Raw genomic sequence first — 19,366 nt, 5'->3', positions numbered from 1 at the left:
GTACGCAGATCTGGTGACACTCTGGTGGCGGATCCTCTTCCTCTGCCTCCCTTGGACGACCTTCTGACGCAGGGTCCCATTCCCATGTTCGACCCGTCTCCCTTCTGTCTTACGGCTTGGCTTTTGAAAGGGGTCGCCTTGGTAAGAAGTGGTATTCAGATAGGGTGATTTCTACACTCTTGGGGTCCTGGAGGCTTTCTACCTCTCAGGCTTCTGTGTGGATTTGGCACTTCTTTGAGGGGTGGTGCCTGGCGCGGGGAGTGGTCTCTCTTCACGTTTCTGTGCCTAACATCCTAGAGTTCTTGCAAGATGGCCTGGATAGAGGCCTGGCTTCGGCTTCTCTCCGGGTTCAGCTTGTGGCCTTGTCAGCCTTTCGGGGGTTTGTGACAGGTCAGCGTTTGACAGCCATTCCAGATGTGATTCGCTTTTTGCGGGCGGCCAAGGTGCTCAGGCCTCCCGTGCGGCCCTCTGTTCCCTCTTGGAATCTCAGTCTGGTTCTCTCTATTCTGATGCACCCGCCCTTCGAACCGTTGGGCGGCTGCTCTTTGAAGGACCTTACTCTGAAGACGGTCTTTTTGGTGGACATTTATTCCGCTAGGCATGTTTCTGAGCTACAGGTTTTCTCTTGTAGGGCTCCCTTCTTGGAGTTTTCTAGGGAGCAGGTTGTCTTGAGGCCTGTTCCTTCTTTTTCTGCCGAAAGTAGTTTTTCCTTTTCATGTCAATCAATCTGTGGTCCTCCCGGTCTTGGGTAGTTGGGAGGGCTCTTCTGAGCAAAGACAGCTGCGCAAGTTGGATGTTGGTCGGATCCTTTGCTCTTATGTGCAGCGGACCCAGGAGATCAGGAAATAAAATCATCTCTTTGTCCTTCTGACTGGTCCTCTTAGGGGGGCTGGCGCTTCTAAGGCTACTATTGCATGCTAGATCAAGGAGACTATTGCTTCCGCTTCTCTTCTGGGGCAGCAGCCCGTTCCGGAGTTTCTCAAAGCTCATTCTACTCGGGGTCAGGCGACTTCTTGGGCTGAGTCGTCGCTCGTGCCTCCAGTGGACATTTGTAAGGCTGCGGTTTGGTCTTCCTTGTATTCCTTTGTCAGACTCTTTCAGGTAGATGTTCTGGCGCGTCAGGACGCGGTGTTCGGTGTGTCAGCCCTTCGGGGGTCCCGCCCGTGTGAGGGACTGCTTTGGTACGTCCCATTCATAAAGATTAACCTCTACTGGTCTGGAGAGTGCTAAAGAAGGAGAAATTAGGTTCTTACCTGCTAATTTACTTTCTTTTAGCTTCTCCAGACCAGTAGAGGTCCCCACCCTGTCTGTTGTTGTTGGGGCTGTTTCGCGGGCAGTTTTTGTTTTTTGCTGCGGGTTCTAGTATTTTTCTAGGGCCGTGGAGAATTAAAGAACAGCGGCTGTGGCTCGGCTGGCTTAGCTGGCGAGCTGTGGGGACATTTTCCTTCTGGTATTTCTCCTCTGCATTTTCCAACAGCATTTGGGTATGTTATTTGTTACTCCTGTTCGGAGTATTGTTTATTTCTGTTTCCATTTCTTAGTTCTGCTTGGCTATTCGGCAGACTGATGTAAATAGAGAAGGGAGTATATTATATACTGTCCCACAGTTTTGTTTTCAGTCTCCACCTGCTGGTCATGATTGGATATATACCCCATTCGTAAAGATTAACCTCTACTGGTCTGGAGAAGCTAAAAGAAAGTAAATTAGCAGGTAAGAACCTAATTTCTCCATAACGCGCGTGTTATATGCGTGAAAATACGGTATATAGTGTAGTAGTTGGAGCTTGGGAAGGAACTGGTCATGTTAAATAGGTTTTATATATTCGGGGAGGGGGGGCGTCAAAGATGACTTTAAAATATGCATTGTCACCTCAGTAATAACTATAGAAAAATAGACACATATAATGCAAAATATAAATTCTCAAAACAGACACATTTTGATCACTAGATTGAAAATAAAATCATTTTTCCTATCTTTGTTGTTTGGTGATTTCATGAGTCTCTGGTTGCACTTCCTTCTGACTGTGCACCCAATGCCGGCGCTGCATAGACGCGACGGAAGAAGGAAGTTGGGATACATACAGCGCCAGTGCCGCATACTCCCTACATGTACCCCTAGGAGTATGTGTACTGCGTGTTGAGAAACACGGGAATGAGGACTGACTCCTCTCCTGGCTGCACATACTTCTAACTATGGTAAACTCCTTCAAAGCCAATGTCCAGGGCAGTGTGTATGTGCACAGCCCTCTCCAGCAGCAGACAGCAACATCTCCCTAGTACTATTACTTGAATAGATTAGATCTAGCATGTTGTCTTTTCAAGGCAGTTTTCATCTGAGTCTCTATATATTAGAAAAGTCAACACTTTTATAATGACATTTTCTATGAACATTTTGGTTATCTAGAAATTGTTTATATTCTAAAGTGTCTTTTCCTGGTTTTAGGTAAATGAAATCTTATCACGATCTTCTGTTTGGAGTGCCTTTAAAGATCAGAAACATGACTTATTCATTTCTGATTCTACAACAGCAGGATACCTCACTGGTGAGCAGCTTCTTTATTATTTCAAGATCAATCTAGAACCGTGACATTATTTCTAGTTTTTAGACTTGCAGGATGCCTTTTGAATACTTAATTGGTGGTGTCAGATGTTAGTCCTTTTTCTCCATTACTCTGTTTTATTATCTGCAAGATATATAAGACTGTTTCTTTTTCCAGCCACTCAGTTTTCTTTCTCCTGGATTCATGTCACCAGAAATGTTTGGTGCAATATCTTAAATCTAGTTACTTCATACAGTATATGGCACTGTAGTTTCATTGTTGTAACCAAGAGTTGAATTATATGTGAAAATTTTACTTATCCTGTAATTTTAGTATTGGTGTGCCCAGAGGAGGGCTGAGCCATATATACTGCTGTCATATATAATGCTAATCTACTTGTGGATGCTTATTTTCAGTATATACTCTGTCACTTGTGTTCATACAAAGAAATTTATAGAATAAGTTCCACATTGTTTGGATCAAGAATAAGAAACTGTCATATGGAAAGTAGTCTTACTGCAGATTAGTTATTCCAGGAGTGATTAGTGTTGGTTTTAAGCATGTGAATAGAATTTTATAGTTCAGGAATTAAGTGGGAACATAAATAGAAATTATTCCACATTTAAATTTGGAGTAGTTCCAACTGCTAAAAGAACAAGGAGTAAAGTCAAATTAATCAGAACTAAATATATGGACTAACCCAGGAGATGTTCGTTCTGAATATGATAACACTCTTTGATAGAGAATTATTTATTTTGTGCCATTTGCAGGCCTCTTTATAATGGCAGGCAGAGGAATTATTATTCTGGCCATCATACATGGACATGGTGCACCTGAAAAGTGATTATCAATGGACATTAGTAGATATTGTTCAATGTTAGCCATTTTTCCCAAAACCTGCTAATTTGAAACTTCCATAAACCTAAAAGATGACCATCACGAGAGCAAACTCTAAGAATATTAAAATATTTTCCTTTTCCTTTGATTTTATTTATGTTAGTATCTGTAGACCACTTGTAGCCTTTGTGGTTTACATTCAAGTACTCAAGTATTTCTCCCTATCTGTCCCAGTGGCCTCACTATCTGTCCCAGTGGCCTCACAATCTGTCTAACGTACCTGGGGCAATGGAGTGTTAAGTGACTTGCACGGGGTCTGCCAGGATCTGCCATATTCTTATGATGTACCGTATTTTTTGCTCCATAAGACGTATTTTTTTCCACCCATAAGTGGGTGGAAATCTCAGTGTGTCTTATGAAGCGAAGGTAAAAAAATTTGAATCCCCCGTATAGCTGCAACACCTCCTCCCCACGCGCATCAGCCACACTGCCTTGTTAAACACTGCCCGCCGGCAAACCGCGCCCCCCCCTACAATTGAAAAAACACCACCACCCCACACCACCTTTCAGCACCGCTCACCGCCCCCCCTAACAATTACAAAACAAATCCCCCCCCCCGCTGCTGCTGTTGCCATACCTTTTTCCAAGCCTGGTGGTCTAGCATATATTGCTCCCTCGACGTCTCTGTATTATTTCCCGGAAGCAGGCACACGAGTCAGGAGCGTGGTGGTCAGGGCCAAGCTTTACATGCTCCCGCTTGAGCCCACGCTGCTTTCTGAATGGCTGGCAGCAGTTCTTGTGGGACTCGCGAGAACTGCTGGCAGCCATTCGGAAATTCGCAGGGCCAGGCAGGAGCACGGAAAGCTCGCACTTGACCTCTGCGCCTGCTGCCCAAAAATAATATGAAGCCGTTGAGGGAGAGAAAGAAAAATTAAAAAAGGTACGGGTTTAAAAAATGAAAAGGTACTAATACAAAGGTGAGGAGGAGACATGATAAAAAAGGTACAAGGGGGGGGCTATGATTAAAGGTACAGAGGGGGATATGATTAAAAAGGTACAAGGCGGGGTATGATTAAAGGTACAAGAGGGGCTATGATTAAAGGTACAAGTGGGGGGCTATGATTAAAGGTACAAGTGGGGGGTATGATTAAAAAGGTACAGAGGGGGGGATATGATTAAAAAATACAAGGGGGGCTATGATTAAAGGTACAAAGGGCGGATATGATTAAAGGTACAAAGGGCGGATATGATTAAAGGTACAAAGGGCGGATATGATTAAAAAGGTACACGGTGGCTATGATTAAAGGAACAAGTGGGAGCTATGATTAAAGGTATGGAGGGATGATTAAAAAAGGTATGGGGGTAGGTGGGGGGATGATTTAAGGTACTGAGGAGTACTTGGGGATATGGGGCCTGCCTGTCACTAGACCTGCCTGCTCTGTGCCCTTTCCCTGCCTACCACTAGACCACCAGAGGGGGGAACAGGGTACAGAGCCTGGCAGGGAGAATTTGGTTCAGAATGGTTTTTTTCTTGTTTTCCTCCTCTAAATCTAGGATGTGTCTTATGGTCAGGTGCGTCTTATGGAGCGAAAAATACGGTAACTCAATCACTTCATAGAAGAACAAATTATGTTGTAATTAAAGTAACTACTCCTCTTTCTTCCTTTCCCACCTTTGCTGGGAGAAGTTAAGTAAGCAAGCCAGAGAGATTTGTCTAAAAAATTATTTGAAATCAACACTGGCAATGATTGCTTCTGTTTGGCTTCTTGTTGGAAGCTGGCTGTTCTATGAAATGACTAAAAAGAAGCACCTGAGGTCTATTCTTAAGGCTGTATCCAGCTTGGTTCTGAGCAATTAAGGAAGGATTTGGGGTTAAACTTTCTGCAGTAGAGATTGAGCTATTTTTGCTTTGGTCCTATATACTGCCTTTTTTAAACAGATACTTCACTACTGTCATTGGTAGGTAGTATAGTGTATCCAGTGTTAGGATGCTGCCAAAGAAAGACAAAGAATCTTCAAGAAGCAACAATGAAGAAACACCCATGTTTGCATAACACCTGGGAATTGTCTGCTTCTCAAAAGGAGTTGTGTGGTGGTAATTTGAAGCCAGAATACTCTAATTCGAAAACCAATGAAGATCACCCTAATAGATATATACACCACTTTTCTGCATCTGCCCAGATATATTAGTGTAAAGCTTGATATACCACGGCAGTTTACAAGTAACAAATAATATACAGAAGGAAATGAAATTTACAATCAAAAAGAAGAGAAAGTATTTATAGCTTTGAAATCCACCCATCTAGGAAGAGCGTCACCAGTGGGGTGCTACAGGGTTCGGTGCTTGGACCCTTGCTCTTCAACATCTTTATAAATGATCTGAACATTAGTACGACAAGTGAGGTGATTAAATTTGCGGACGATACGAAGTTATTCAGAGTAGTGAGGACACAGGGGGATTGCGAAGATCTGAAACGTGACATAATCAGGCTTGAGAAATGGACATCAACATGGCAGATGAGGTTCAACGTGGATAAGTGTAAAGTGATGCATGTAGGTAACAAAAATCTCATGCACGAATACAGGATGTCCAGGGCGGTACTTGGAGAGACCTCCCAGGAAAGAGACTTGGGAGTTCTGATCGACAAATTGATTAAGCCATCCACGCAATGTGCGGTGATGGCGAAAAGGGCGAACAGAATACTAGGAATGATAAAGAAGGGGATCACGAACAGATCGGAGAAGGTTATCATGCCGCTGTACTGGGCCATGGTGTGCCCTCACCTGGAGTACTGCGTCTAGCACAGGTCACTGTACATGAAGAAGGACACGGTACTACTCGAAAGGGTCTAGAGAAGAGCGACTAAGATGGTTAAGGGGCTGGAGGAGTTGCAGTACAGCAAAAGATTAGAGAAACTGGGCCTCTTCTCCCTCGAAAAGAGGAGATTGAGAGGGGACATGATCGAAACATTCAAGGTACTGAAGGGAATAGACAGTAGATAAAGACAGGTTGTTCACCCTCTCCAAGGTAGGGAGAATGAGAGGGCACTCTCTAAAATTGCAAGGGGATAAATTCCGTACGATCATAAGGAAGTTCATCAACCAGAGAGTGGTAGAAAACTGGAATGCTCTTCTGTAGTCTGTCATATGGGAAAACACCCTCCAGGGATTCAAGATAAAGTTAGACAATTCCTGCTGAACCAGAACGTACACAGGTAGGGCTAATCTCAGTTAGGGCGCTGGTCTTTGACCAGAGGGCCGCCGCGTGAGCAGATTGCTGTTCATAAGAACTCCTGCATTCACTTTGTACCAAATTAAATTAGTGGGTCTTTTATGCTGATTCAAAACAAGTATGATTAGGCTTATTTCTCAAATGACCAGGAAATGAATTTTGCTCTAGAGGCCATACAGTAAGAAAATGTTATTCACCTGATAAGTATCCAAAGAATCAGCAGTAGGCAGAGGAAGAACCAATTGATTAAGGAGAATGTGTCTAATGAGATGACAAATGAGGAGTAAGCAAATTGGTTGAATAATAATAAAAGTTTATATACTGTAGGACCGTAAAGTTCTATGTGGTTTACAATAGTTAAAAATACTACAAATTGTATAAAACTTACAAAGTTAAAAACTATTAACTAAAAACCTTAAAGATCAGTTATTGAGTAAGATTTTGCAAATAAGCTACTTAAGTGCTTCAAGAACAAATATGTTTTTAGGTGTCTCCTAAATTTCTCTTAAGTATAAGTAAGCAAAAGCAGTTTTTCCAAATCTTTACCCCATAATGCTGCCTGATACGAAAAAAGATGTTGATGTTCCGGTAGGGAAACAAAATTCAAGTGTGAGCTTCTCTTGTGTCTATTGGTTGAAAAAGAAAAAAGGTCAGTTATAAATTTAGGAGCTAACCCAAATAAAACCTTAAAACAAAAACAGCTGCTGATTGGTGTAGCCTGACTTTAGTAACAGGAAGAGGCGATTGGAGCATACCACAAGTGATTTTGCACCCGCGGGCGCCCCAGCTGCTCTCTCCTGCCTCGAGCAATTTTATACCCGACGGCAACCTTGCCCTCTTCTGCCTCGAGTGATTTTGCACCCGCTGGTGCCCCAGCTGCCCTCTCCTGGCTTTTAACCGTATTTGTGGTTTTTCAAAATTTGCGGGGGTTTCTGGAACGGAACCCTTTGCAAATTTCGGGGTAGTACTGTATACTCATTTCTGCCATAAGTTCAAAGTGAATTACAAATATGTTAGATCAATTTAAAACAATCCACTACTCATTGGCATTCATTTGCTCTTCTGGACTTCTATCTTGATGAGAACCAGGCCCTGTCTTAATTTATAAATATATGGTTCTTGTTATCTTTATATATCTGTTTATAAAAATAAACTTTTTCTGGCCCAGTGATTGCAGTGATGATGGTTGACCAAGATCCACAGATCACAAAGTTCTCAAAATCCTGGTATGTTACCATTGAGCATTGGCTAGGAGTCCCTTCCTCATATATACCCAGAGGCTGTGAACAAGAGTCTATGCTGCATGCCCTACATTTCCTACTTCAGGAAGCAAAAGCCATAGCTGAGAGGCAAACCTGACAGTTTGCAGTATAGCCAGTGAGACACCAGGTTAGCTACAAAATTCTGGTTTTCAAAAGTTTTAAAAACAAAAATTAACTATATCACACATACCATTAATGAAACAAAAATCTTATTATTTCTGTCAGCCCCCTGGTCTTAAACAGTCATCCGTGAGCTTAGAGGAATTATTTTCCCACATATTTTTATTTTATTTTTGAGGAAATGAGGGTGCAGTTTCTTTCTGTTCTTTTATACTTCCAGGTAAACAAAAACTGTGTTCTTGGGGTTATGATACTGTGAGCCTTTATTCAAAATTATGTGGAAATTTGTCTGATATCTCAGTTTAGCCTTCTTGTTGACCAAGGACAATGCACCAGGAATTCTTCCCTAAATCCAGCTACCAGGTGTTGCTATTGCATGAGGACCAGGAATTATTTCACCCAGGAGCTGTGCAAGCAACCACTGCAGCATCCCCAGCCCCATTCAGCTCAGAGAGTGGAAGACCAGACCTAGGAATCTGCATAGTGGTGCACAGCAGAAAATAGCATTTCCCCATCCCTGCAGGAACTCAGGTTTCCCGTCCCCGTGAGTTTTGTTGCTGACCCTGTAAGCTCTGCCTTAACCACACGAGCCTTGAACTTAACAGCGCCTAAGTTGGGCATTTCTATGGGCAGAGCGTGACTTAAGCGCAGTTCTCCAAAGCGACATTCTCCATAAAGTTAGGGGTCTGAAATGTAGGCCTTTAGAACCCTCACCTACATTTCAGGTGCCTATGTTTTTACATAGGCTCCGCTAACTGCGATTCTGTAAATGATGCCTAAGTGTGATTGACACACAGCTGGTGCCGTTTATAGAATCAGTCCCTTAATTTGTGCTGGCAAGAACTAGTATTTTAATGTGTATGCTCTCAATGTTTATGGTCTTGTTAGTCAATTCTCCTTGTCCTCCTCACTTATTTGTCTGAAATCCCAAGATACAATACACCACGGAGTACTAATTATCAGGAAAGGGAAGTGTCAGGGTCCCAAAAAATGGTCCTTCAATATGGTTCTTCAATCCTAGAAGTTGGTATGTGCAACATATGCTATATAGAATTTTCAAAATGGTTCTAATTACCTCATTTATCAATAAAGTTGTAAAAATATTGACCAGTTGTTGCACTGTAAATAATCATTCTGTTACATCCCCTCTGGAATCAATACTAAAGGTGTTTTACCTCAACCCGCGAACCAAGTTTTGCAGAAATCCACATACTTTTTTCTCATCTACTCCTTGCACTTGCCTGAGGAATACAGAGCCCCCTGCAGTTTTTCATTTCTGCAAGCGAACTTTGCAGAAATGCTTCTGATCTCTGCTTCTTTTTATTATTTTTTCTGTTAAGGTTCATCATTTTCTCAGTGGCTTTTGTGCCTTGAGACCCCTTTGGAAGGGGTTCTCTGCCTAGGAAAAGAAGCAGTTTTGCAGAGTCAGACTGCTGCATCACAGGGCAAACTGTGGAGCCAGCCTGCTGGGTGCCACCTTCGGAGCTCGGGGCCCATCCCCCTGGGAGCATGCTTACCTTCTGCCCCTGTCAAAGGTTTAAGCGCAGGTTGTTTGCGCCCTGTGTAAGAGCCCTCAAGGTATCGGGACATAGGCTGCATTTTCCCACCCCGATCATGTGAGGAGGTTCTGAGGGGATGGAGATTTCGGTTGGTGTCCATTTGACTGGCAGCCTGAAGATCCTGAAGATTGGACTATATTATTTGAATATCTGAGGCAGAAATTCCTTTCCCTTCACTTCAGCTGCAGAGAAAAGAGCTGACAGGCAGGCACTGCAGAGACTGTAAGTACAGCCCCATTGCTTCTAATGGGAGAATCGGGGGGGAAGGGGGTGTCTAAAAACAGATTTTAGCACTTTCTGGAGGTAGGGGCCAGATCTCCCACCTACAAAACCCCTAAATCGCTATTTGGGAGATTTTTATATAGTCCCCCTGCTGTCCTAAGTCCTTCCAGGATAACGAGCCTCGCATACCCCTGGGGGAGGTCTCAGCAATTTTTGTCCTTCACGCAGGTTTCACCAAAATACCTCAGGCTCTTCTGCCCAGAGATATTCCCAGGATTACACACAACGCTATAGTAATCCCAGATGCCAGCAGGCTGGGAGTTTTTGAATCAGCAAGTCAAGAAGTCCCAGTGATGCCAAGACTTCAGCCATTCTTTCTCACAATGGAGGCCAGTTGTCAGGGTTTCTCCAGAGATGGGACCGATCTCTCAGACCAATGGGTGCTGGACATCATACGGGAGAGACACAAGATACACTTCTTTTGTTTCCTCTGGATTTGTTTCTAGATCCTCCTGCGGGGAGGCCGGAGAAAGCATTAAAGGTCGAGGCGACGCTACAGCATCTCTTGGACATTCAAGCTGTAGAGCCAGTTCCCGACAGCAAATTGAGCTCAGGTAGGTACTCCTTATACTTCATCATGCCAAAGAAAGTCTCATAGGACTGGAGGCCCATCTTGGATCCCAAGTCAGCCAGTGCCTTTCTGTGGATTCCACACTTTCACATGGAGACTGTGCATTCTGTCATCGCAGCAGTGGCTCTAGGAGAATTTCTTGCTTCTCTGGATCTGACAGAAGCTTATCTTCATATTCCCATTTTCCTGGGCCACCGGAAGTATCTGAGATTTCATGTTCTTGAGCGGCATTACCAATTTACAGCCCTTCCCTTCAGGTTGGCAACAGCCCCCCCCCCACACACACACACCTTCAACAAAGTGATGGTGGTGGCGGCAGCACATCCCCGCAGAATGGGGATCCAAGTTCATCCCTATCTGAGCAACTGGTTGTGCGTGAGGGTAAAGACTGTAGTGTCCTTCCTGCAGCATTTGGACTGGATTATAAATTTCAGGAAAAGCCAGCTAACTCCATCTCCATTGACGTGCTTTTCTTCCTGAGCCACACAAACAGAGGCTCCAGAAAAAAATCATGGGTCTCTTCATGCTCCTGAATCCCACTGCTTGGCAAAATCTTTAAGTGTTGGGGGTCTGTGGAGGTAGTGCCCTGGGCCAGAGTGCACATGCGGCCTCTGCAGCAGTCCCTCCTGTCCCGGTGGTCCCCACAGCATCATCCCCTTCAGATGGCCCTTCCCTGGTCACAGACAGCATAAACCAGTCTGCTATGGTGGATTCAAGGCTCAGCTCTTGAGAGGGGTGTGCCTCTCCGAGTTTCTCAAGCTGGGGGGCTCATTGTGGGAATTGTTCCAAGGCCAGTGGACTCTTCATAAGAAGGGCTGGTTGATCGGCCATCTAGAGCAGGGATCTCAAAGTCCCTCTTTGAGGGCCGCAATCCAGTCGGGTTTTCAGGATTTCCCCAATGAATATGCATTGAAGCAGTGCATGCACATAGATCTCATGCATATTCATTGGGGAAATCCTGAAAACCCGACTGGATTGCGGCCCTCGAGGAGGGACTTTGAGACCCCTGGTCTAGAGCTATGGGCCATACAATTGGTGCTGAGAGCTCTCCAAAACATCCTGGAAGGGAAAGCTGTAAGAGTGTTTTCTGACAGTACCACAGCAGTAGTGTACATGAATTGGCAGGGAGCACCAAAAGTGCTCCTGTGAGTCAGGAGGCTCAGATGCTGTTTGGTGGGTGGAAGTGCACCTTTCGGCTCTATCTGCAGCGCATGTGGCCAGTGTGAAAAATGTGCGAGCAGGCTCTTTTACCAAATCCTGTACCCAGAGAGTGTTTTGACTCATTGTGAATTACTGGGGCAGACCAATGATAGACTTGTGGCCAAGATCTCAAAAGTCAAGTTCTTCATTTGAAGAACAGAACCAAGAATTTTAGGTCTAGATGCTTTGATTCAGCTCTGGCCAATCGGGAGCTCCTTTAAGTCTTTCTGCCTTGGCCCATGGTAGGTTGTCATCTGCAGGATAGCATCTCATCTGGGCTTCATGATCCTAGTGGCCTCAGACTGGCCTCGCCGTCCATGGTATGCGGATCTGGTCCATCTTCAGAGAGACACAAAGCTCAAGCTCCTTCATCGAGATCATCTCAGTTACTATGGAGAATCCCTAGCTCTTTATTCCTATGGCATGGCTCTTAAGCACAAGGCCTTGATTCAAAGAGGATACTCTGATGTGACATTGCCACTCTTTTGAAGTCCAAGAAGCCCTCTACTATGTCAGCTTATGCCAAGACTTGGAAGGCTTTCCAGAAGTGGTGTACCAGAGACCAGGTGGAGCCGTTGCATGCTCCTATTCCGGTGGTCTTAGCCTTCCTGCAGGCTGGTCTAGATAAAGACCTAGCGTTGGCTTCCCTCAAGGTACAGGTGGCAGGCTCTTTCTGTTTCATAGTGCACACCAGTTCCAGTTCTCTTACAGCTCATCCAGATGTGACCAGATTTTTCAAAGGGGCACTTCATTTGCAGCCACCTCTGCATCAGCCTTTTTCAATGTCAAACCTCAATATGGTGCTAAAGGGGCTTGTTGAAGCTCCTTTAGAACCACTCAAGGATGCATCTCTTCTGGACCTTACGGTCAAGACGGTATTCCTCGTAGCAATTGTCTCAGCCAGGTGTGTCTGGGAGTTGCAGACTCTCTTGTAGAGAACTTTCTCAGGATCACAGAGGTGGGGGGTATACCTCCATACAGTTCCTTCCTTTCTTCTGAAAGTGGTTTTGGAATTCCATGTCAACCAGTAAGTTTATCTGCCTGCCTGCTTTTCATTCCACTAGGTCAGAAAAGGGGGGTAAGATCTTGCTGAAACTAAATGTCTGAAGAGTCTTGATTTACTACTGTCTTTCTGACCATCTGTTTGTTCTGATTAGTCAATCCAGGTGGGGCAGGTTGGCGTCTAAGGCCTTTATTGCCAGATGGATCTGCATGGCCATTTCGTGGGCGGTGTCTCAAATAATTAATCCAGCTGAAATTTGTAGAGCAGCCACTTGGTCTTCATACCATTACCAGATTTTACAGAGTGGATGTAGCAGCTTGATGCTGCCTCCTCATTGTTGCAGGCAGCCTCTTCTGTTTCACCTTAGACATTGCCATTGCTTTGGTACGTCACCTTTATTATTTATTCTGGAGGGGACGTAACTGTATTGAAGATTAGGTTCTTACCTTTGGTAATCTTTCTGTTAGTCTCCAACAGAATCAATACGGCCCGCCCTCTGTCTACTCTATTTTTCTCTGTATCGCCTGCATATTTCTGCCTTGAGTGTTTCTCCTTTCAGGCTTCAGTATCTTCCATATAGGCCCTGTGGAGAATCGTTCTGTATATGCGGTTCCATTTCTGTACTGTAAGCATGTTTCCAGTTTGTGCTCATTGCACACGGCAGGTTGGTTCCAAGTGGTTGCCTGTGATTCATGTTGGCTGTTTATTCATTGTTCTTTTACATTGCAGAGCAGAACAGAATGCTTTTGTGTAATGGGGAAATTCCCATGCCTTCTTCCCATGCTTAACTTTATATACCGGGTCATCAACCTAAGGAAGCTCGACTCGGTTTACATAAGAACATAACATAAGAACATAAGCAGTGCCTCTGCTGGGTCAGACCAGAGGTCCATCGTGCCCAGCAGTCCGCTCTCGCGGCGGCCCAACAGGTCCAGTACCTGTGCAGTAATCCTCTATCTATACCCCTCTATCCCCTTTTCCAGTAGGTAATTGTCTAATCCTTTCTTAAACCCCATTACTGTACTCTGCCCTATCACGTCCTCTGGAAGCGCATTCCAGGTGTCCACCACACGTTGGATAAAAACTAAAGGAAGTTTACAATGATTAAATAAAATCTAAAAAAAGTAATAGCAAAGGTTTCAAAGAAATTAGTTTTCAAAATGTTTGGCAAAAAGAAAAGTTTTTAGAAATTTACAGTGGGGCTACTCAGAATTAAGGGAGTTCATTCCATAGTTGCGAAAGTTTAGAAGCCAGAGATTGACTGAAGATCTTAACTTCTTTAATTCCTTTTCTAGAAGGAAGGGAGAGTTTGAATTGTTGGCTGCCTCTTGCAAAGGAAAATCTGTAAGCATTCCATAATAAGGGAATGAGGGGAATAAAAATGCCATATAAAATTTTGAAAGAGATGCAAGCACATTTTAATTGAATTCTAAGATAAACCGGGAACCAATGAAGATTCAGGAGCAAAGGGGTCAGTCACATGGTCAAATTAACTTTTTCCAAAAATCAGCTTCACAGCAGTATTCTGGATTAATTGCAATCTCTGGAGACAGATCTTTGTGATGCCAAGATAGATAGCGTTGCAATAATCTAGTTGAGATAATATGATTAATTGGACAAAAACAGAGAAATGTTGATGATGAAAAAGATGTCTAACCTTCCTCAACATTCGTAAACTAAAAAAAGCATTTCTTGACCAGGGAATTTATTTGGTCCTTAAAGGTAAGAGAGGAATCAAAAAGGACTCCCAATATCTTAGAGGAGACCTCAATCTGCAAAGAGATCCCAGATTCCAACACTATAGTAGGAGGAAGACAGTCCAATTTTGGACCTAACCACAGAAGTTTAGTTTTAGTTGTATTAAGCTTCATCCGGACAGAAAGAGCCTAGGCTTGAAGTTTGGAAATGCAATGATTTACTTTAGAAACTAAATTGGTAATATTTGAATCGATCTCAAATCAGTTATATCCGGTTGCTTTTGGATATAACTGCAGGAGGCTCTGTATTATTCAGCCAAGTGGGAGAAACAGAAGAGAAAAAGTGTGTGGATTTCTGCACAACCTGGTTGGTGGGTTGAGGTGAAATGCCTTTAGTATTGATTCTATCGGGAACTAACAGAAAGAAGATTGCCAGTTGCATAAATGGGAGGAATTAGTTTTTTTCCTCCTTTGTTAACACTGTTGCTTTACCCTTTCATCTAACTGCTTTGCTGACTGCACTTGCCTTACAACTTCCCTTGCTTCTTATTTCTTTCCCCCCCTCAGGTGTCTCTCCTTCCCTTCTAACTGGCAGCAGTCCCCTTCACCTCAGAAGTGGGCTTTAGATCTGCTGTGCCAGCAGCTTGTTAACTTCTGTGTAGCTCTCTACAGCAGGTAGATATCATTTTGCTAAACTGCGTTTTGCATTTGCTGCATGTCTATGCCTAGAGCTATTCCCTATTTGCATGCTTTAGCTTAAACTAAAGGCCTACTTTTCCTTCCTGTTTACCACACAAGCAAGAAAAAAATCAATACTTTATAAATACTGTTTGATATGTAAAGGTGCTGTTGATGAACTAGTATGTAAATTAATTTTAGAGAAAAGCATTGAAAACATAATTCAAAATCAAAAAGGAATCTTTGATGAATCCTTTTACTGGAGAGTTATTTTAGTTGCATGGTAGGAGCCCATTTGAAAAATTTATGAGCTGTAGTTTTTGTCACAATGTGTTTCATATCATTTTTGTCTTGCTGGTGTGAAATGTGTCTTATTCGTGTAGATCAGTGTTTCCCAACTTCTTCAAACCAAGTACCCTCTAGATAGAAAAATTTTCAAACGAGTACCCCAATGGTCTGAGCAGCAGAAATTTTGAAATGGACATTTTATTGTTAAACAATAATTAACTAGACAACATACATATCAGATACAGGTCATTGCAACTGGTTTACAGACCAAGGCATACTTGGCATGATCTGTTATATTTCAGTCTCATATAAACTGGCCAAAGTAAGTGAAAATGAACAATGAATGACACTTGGGACTCCTTTTACAAAGGTGCGCTAGCGTTTTTAATGCACGCCACGCTAGCTGAAAATCTACCGCCTGCTCAAAAGGAGCGGTAGCAGCTAGCGCACGCGGCAATTTAGCGTGCGCTATTCCGCGCGTTAAGGCCCTAGCGCCTCCCCTTTGTAAAAGGAGCCCTTAGACAGGGCCTATTTATAAGAACTGAAGAAAAGGAAGTTCTCCACAAAAGTTTCCAGTATGACCAGTTTCATTTAGTTTTTTCTCTGGGAAAATGAAACATAAAATCTGATTGGTCACTGTGAGCAAGTTCTCTCTCGCACATCTCACCTGCCTTCAGCCTCTCTCTCTGATACAGACACATCCCTGCCCTTCTCTCAGAGAGCTTGTTGATTTTGCTATCTCATGAGATTGGGAGTTACAAGATCAAAAGGCTCTTCTTGCACCTCAACACATATCATTTACTGCAAAATGTCTAATGCCCTGACTGATGTTATAACTATATTAAAAAAGGTTGATGTAATTTCTGTAAGACCAATACACAAACATGCCACTGCAAAATGCTATGCACAAATGTGTGCAAAAACAGTTGGAACCTTACCTTATCATAAAACACCAGCTCCCAGGACTCAAACTGCAATGACTTTGTGTGTGAAAAAATGCATAGTAAATATTATACCAGAAGAATGGGACTGCTGCAAGATTTCTACACAGGAACATTCTAATTAATAAATTCAGAATGAAATACTTTTTCTACCTTTATTTTTCCCATTTGCTTTGTTGCTTTGGTCACAGTGTCTCTGGTTTTTCTCTTTTCTTTTCTTCTTCTGTCTTTGCAGGGTATCCTGTCCATTTGACATATCTCCTCTTCCCATGTCCACTTTCAATCTTTTCTTTGCATTCCTATCTATCCTGTCCAGCATCTACCCTATGTGTTTTTGTCCCATTGTACTCCTGTGGTCTGCAATGCCCTTTTGTGTCCCCTTACTCTCTCCAGCATTCCCCCTCTGTGTCTCTGTCCCTATCTTTCCTCCATGCCTAGCATCTCTTCTCTTTGCAACACCTTTCTATTCTGTTCTGCCCACACACCCCACCCTGGGCTTTCAAGTCTCCCTCACTATTCCTTCCTCTCCCGTTACAATATGCATCTCTACCTCCCTGAATCCAGTATCTCCCCTTCCCTCAATCCAGTCTCTCCATCCCTCCCCTCCACTGCTCTCCCCACAGTCCAGTCACACCTTTCACTCATTCACTCTAAGTCCAACAGCATCTCTCCCTCTCCCTCTCCTCCTCCCTGTCCTGCCCCCAGTCTAGCAGCACCTCTTCTTGTTACCTTCCTCCACCACCCAGGTTCAGCAGTAACTCTCCATTCCCCCCCACTGACTAGTAAGCAGCACCTCTTCCTTCCACCCCACAGGTCCAGTAGCACTTCCATCTCCCCTCTGACTAGCAGCAGTACCTCTTCTCTTCTCTCCAACTAGCAGGGCACATGTCCTTTCCCTTGCCTTTGACTAGCAGCAGCACCTTTCCCTCTTCTCCCCCCCCCCCCCACCCAGGTCCAGCAGCACCTCTTCCTTCCCTTTCTTTCACCGCCTGATAGTAGCAGCATCTCTCCCTATCATCTCCTCCTCCCTGGACTAGCAGCAGCACCTCTCCTCTCCTACTTGCAGGGAACTCTCCCCCCCACACACAGGTCCAGCAGCACCTCTCCCTTTCACCTCCCTCCTCCATCCAGGTCCAGCAAGCACCTCTTCCTCCCCTCACTTTACTTTCATCGCCTGATAGCAGCAGCATCTCTCCCTTCTACCTCCCAGGTCCAGCAGCACCTCTTCTTCTCTCCTCCAGCATCACATCCCCCTCCCTGGACTATCGGCAACACCTCTCCTACTAGCAAGGCATTCTCCCTCCCCCCCAGGCCCAGTCACACCTCTCCCTCTCATCTCTCAGTGATACCTCCCCCCCACCCAACTAGCAGTGGCACCTCTCCCCCCTTCTGGCTAGCAGGCTCTCTCTTTATTGTAACTTGCCTGACAGCTGCCATAGTATTAGCGAATTGATTCTCTCCAGCAACCTTAGGGCCTTTGTAGGCCAGCCTATCACTGAAAATAAAGGAAGTTACATCATTGGAAGCGGGCCAATCTAGCAAAGGTCCCAAGGCTGCTGGAGGGAATTGATTTGCTAATGCAACGGCAGCTGTCAGGCAAATTACAATAAAGAGAGCCTATTAGACGGGGAGGGAAAGGTGTCGCTGCTAGTCCGGGGCATAAGGGAGACAAAATGATGGTAGAGGTGGTGGCATGCCGGCACTATGTACCCTTTGCCTGTGGTACACATACCGCATGTTGGGAACCTCTGATGTATATGAAAATTGTAAAAAAAAGATGTCTCCTCAACCGCTGGCCTTGTACAGAGACCAGTTGTTACTGAGGGGAAGGGAAAGATTCATTTTCAGAAGCTTCTGGCAATAAAGGCAGCTCCATGAAAGGGCTTTGCAACATACCTTCTTCACAAGAGGTAAAAGCCAGATATTAGGCACCAGCTTAGAAGAAGAAAAGCAATTCATATACTGATCTCTTTATGTTCTGAGATAGGCCTGAATCAGAAAGTACTGAGATAGTTTACAGGTTTTCTAACACTAAGCATCTATGAGGTATATATTGATAGTGAAACATCTGTCCCATGGAAATCTGCTTGTGGAGTTCCACAGGGTTCCCCGTTGTCTCCTTTACTTTTTACTACTATTATCACAGCTCTAATTAATTTCTAAACTTTCTTATAAAATATTACTCAAATTACAGTGAAGTGCTCAGACCTTATAACCAGTGCTTTAGTGATGTCACTAAATTGAGGTTAACAAGGGGACCATCATCGCCTTCACTGTCCCCTAACCACCCTTCTTATACAAAACACTCCACGTGCATTGTTATATCCAATGACCATAAAAATGTACTTATCTTGGCCGGGTGGTTGATTGTATAACGTTAATCCTCAATGGTGATAAAGTGCCTTAAAACTGTGCTGGTGAATTAAAACAAGCTATTGTAAGCCATTCTTCCTATGATCCCTGTCCCCCCGACCCGAGTTTCATCTCTTCATCAGGGAGGGACACTAATACTGTTGTAGGCTTACTAGGACAGGACTGATCCAAAGCATTGGGAGAACTCACTAAAGCACTGATTATAAGGTCTGAGCACTTCACTGTAATTTGAGTAATATTTTATAAGAAAGTTTAGAAATTAATTAGAGCTGTGATAATAGTAGTAGAAGATCTTCATCACAGGATACTGAAAGTTATTTCCCTATTAATTAGTTTATTTAGCTCCTTTACTTTTTAATATTTATATGACTACATTAAAGAACCTCAATTTAGCCGCTTCTGAAACAATTTTTACATATGCGGATGATATTTTTATTCTATTAGAAGTAGATCCAAAACTGAGTAACTTTGATCTAAATATAAATTTTAGTATTTCCAGACTTCAAATGTGGACTACCTCTGTTCAAATGAAACTTAATGCAGCCAAGACAAAACTATTATGGTTTGGCCCAAAAATTGAACAGCTACCTCTCTGTAACTTTGAATTCTGGAGAATCTTTGAAAATTGAATTTTCGTGTAGAGTTCTGGGAATAATATTAGACTCTTCTTTATCATTTCAATGTCAGGTTAATCACCTTTCTTAGATATGTTTTTTTCAGCTTACAAATGTTAAGGAAAGCTACATCTGTTTCACCAGCAACATTTTGCGGTTGGTGCAAGCT

The 19,366-nt window shown here is 43.6% G+C and overlaps 1 protein-coding gene across 1 annotated transcript in view; it reads left to right on the top strand.

Annotated features, from left to right (window-relative positions):
- DNAJC13 (DnaJ heat shock protein family (Hsp40) member C13) overlaps positions 1 to 19,366 on the top strand; it is a 495,155-nt gene that overhangs the window by 455,227 nt on the left and 20,562 nt on the right. The window contains 1 exon segment of the mRNA XM_033929988.1: positions 2,444 to 2,543. Coding sequence (XP_033785879.1) covers positions 2,444 to 2,543 — 100 coding nt within the window.

Source organism: Geotrypetes seraphini, chromosome 2 (assembly GCF_902459505.1).
Source record: "Geotrypetes seraphini chromosome 2, aGeoSer1.1, whole genome shotgun sequence".
Taxonomy (NCBI): Eukaryota; Metazoa; Chordata; class Amphibia; order Gymnophiona; family Dermophiidae; genus Geotrypetes; species Geotrypetes seraphini.
This window is presented reverse-complemented; position numbering and strand designations above follow the sequence as displayed.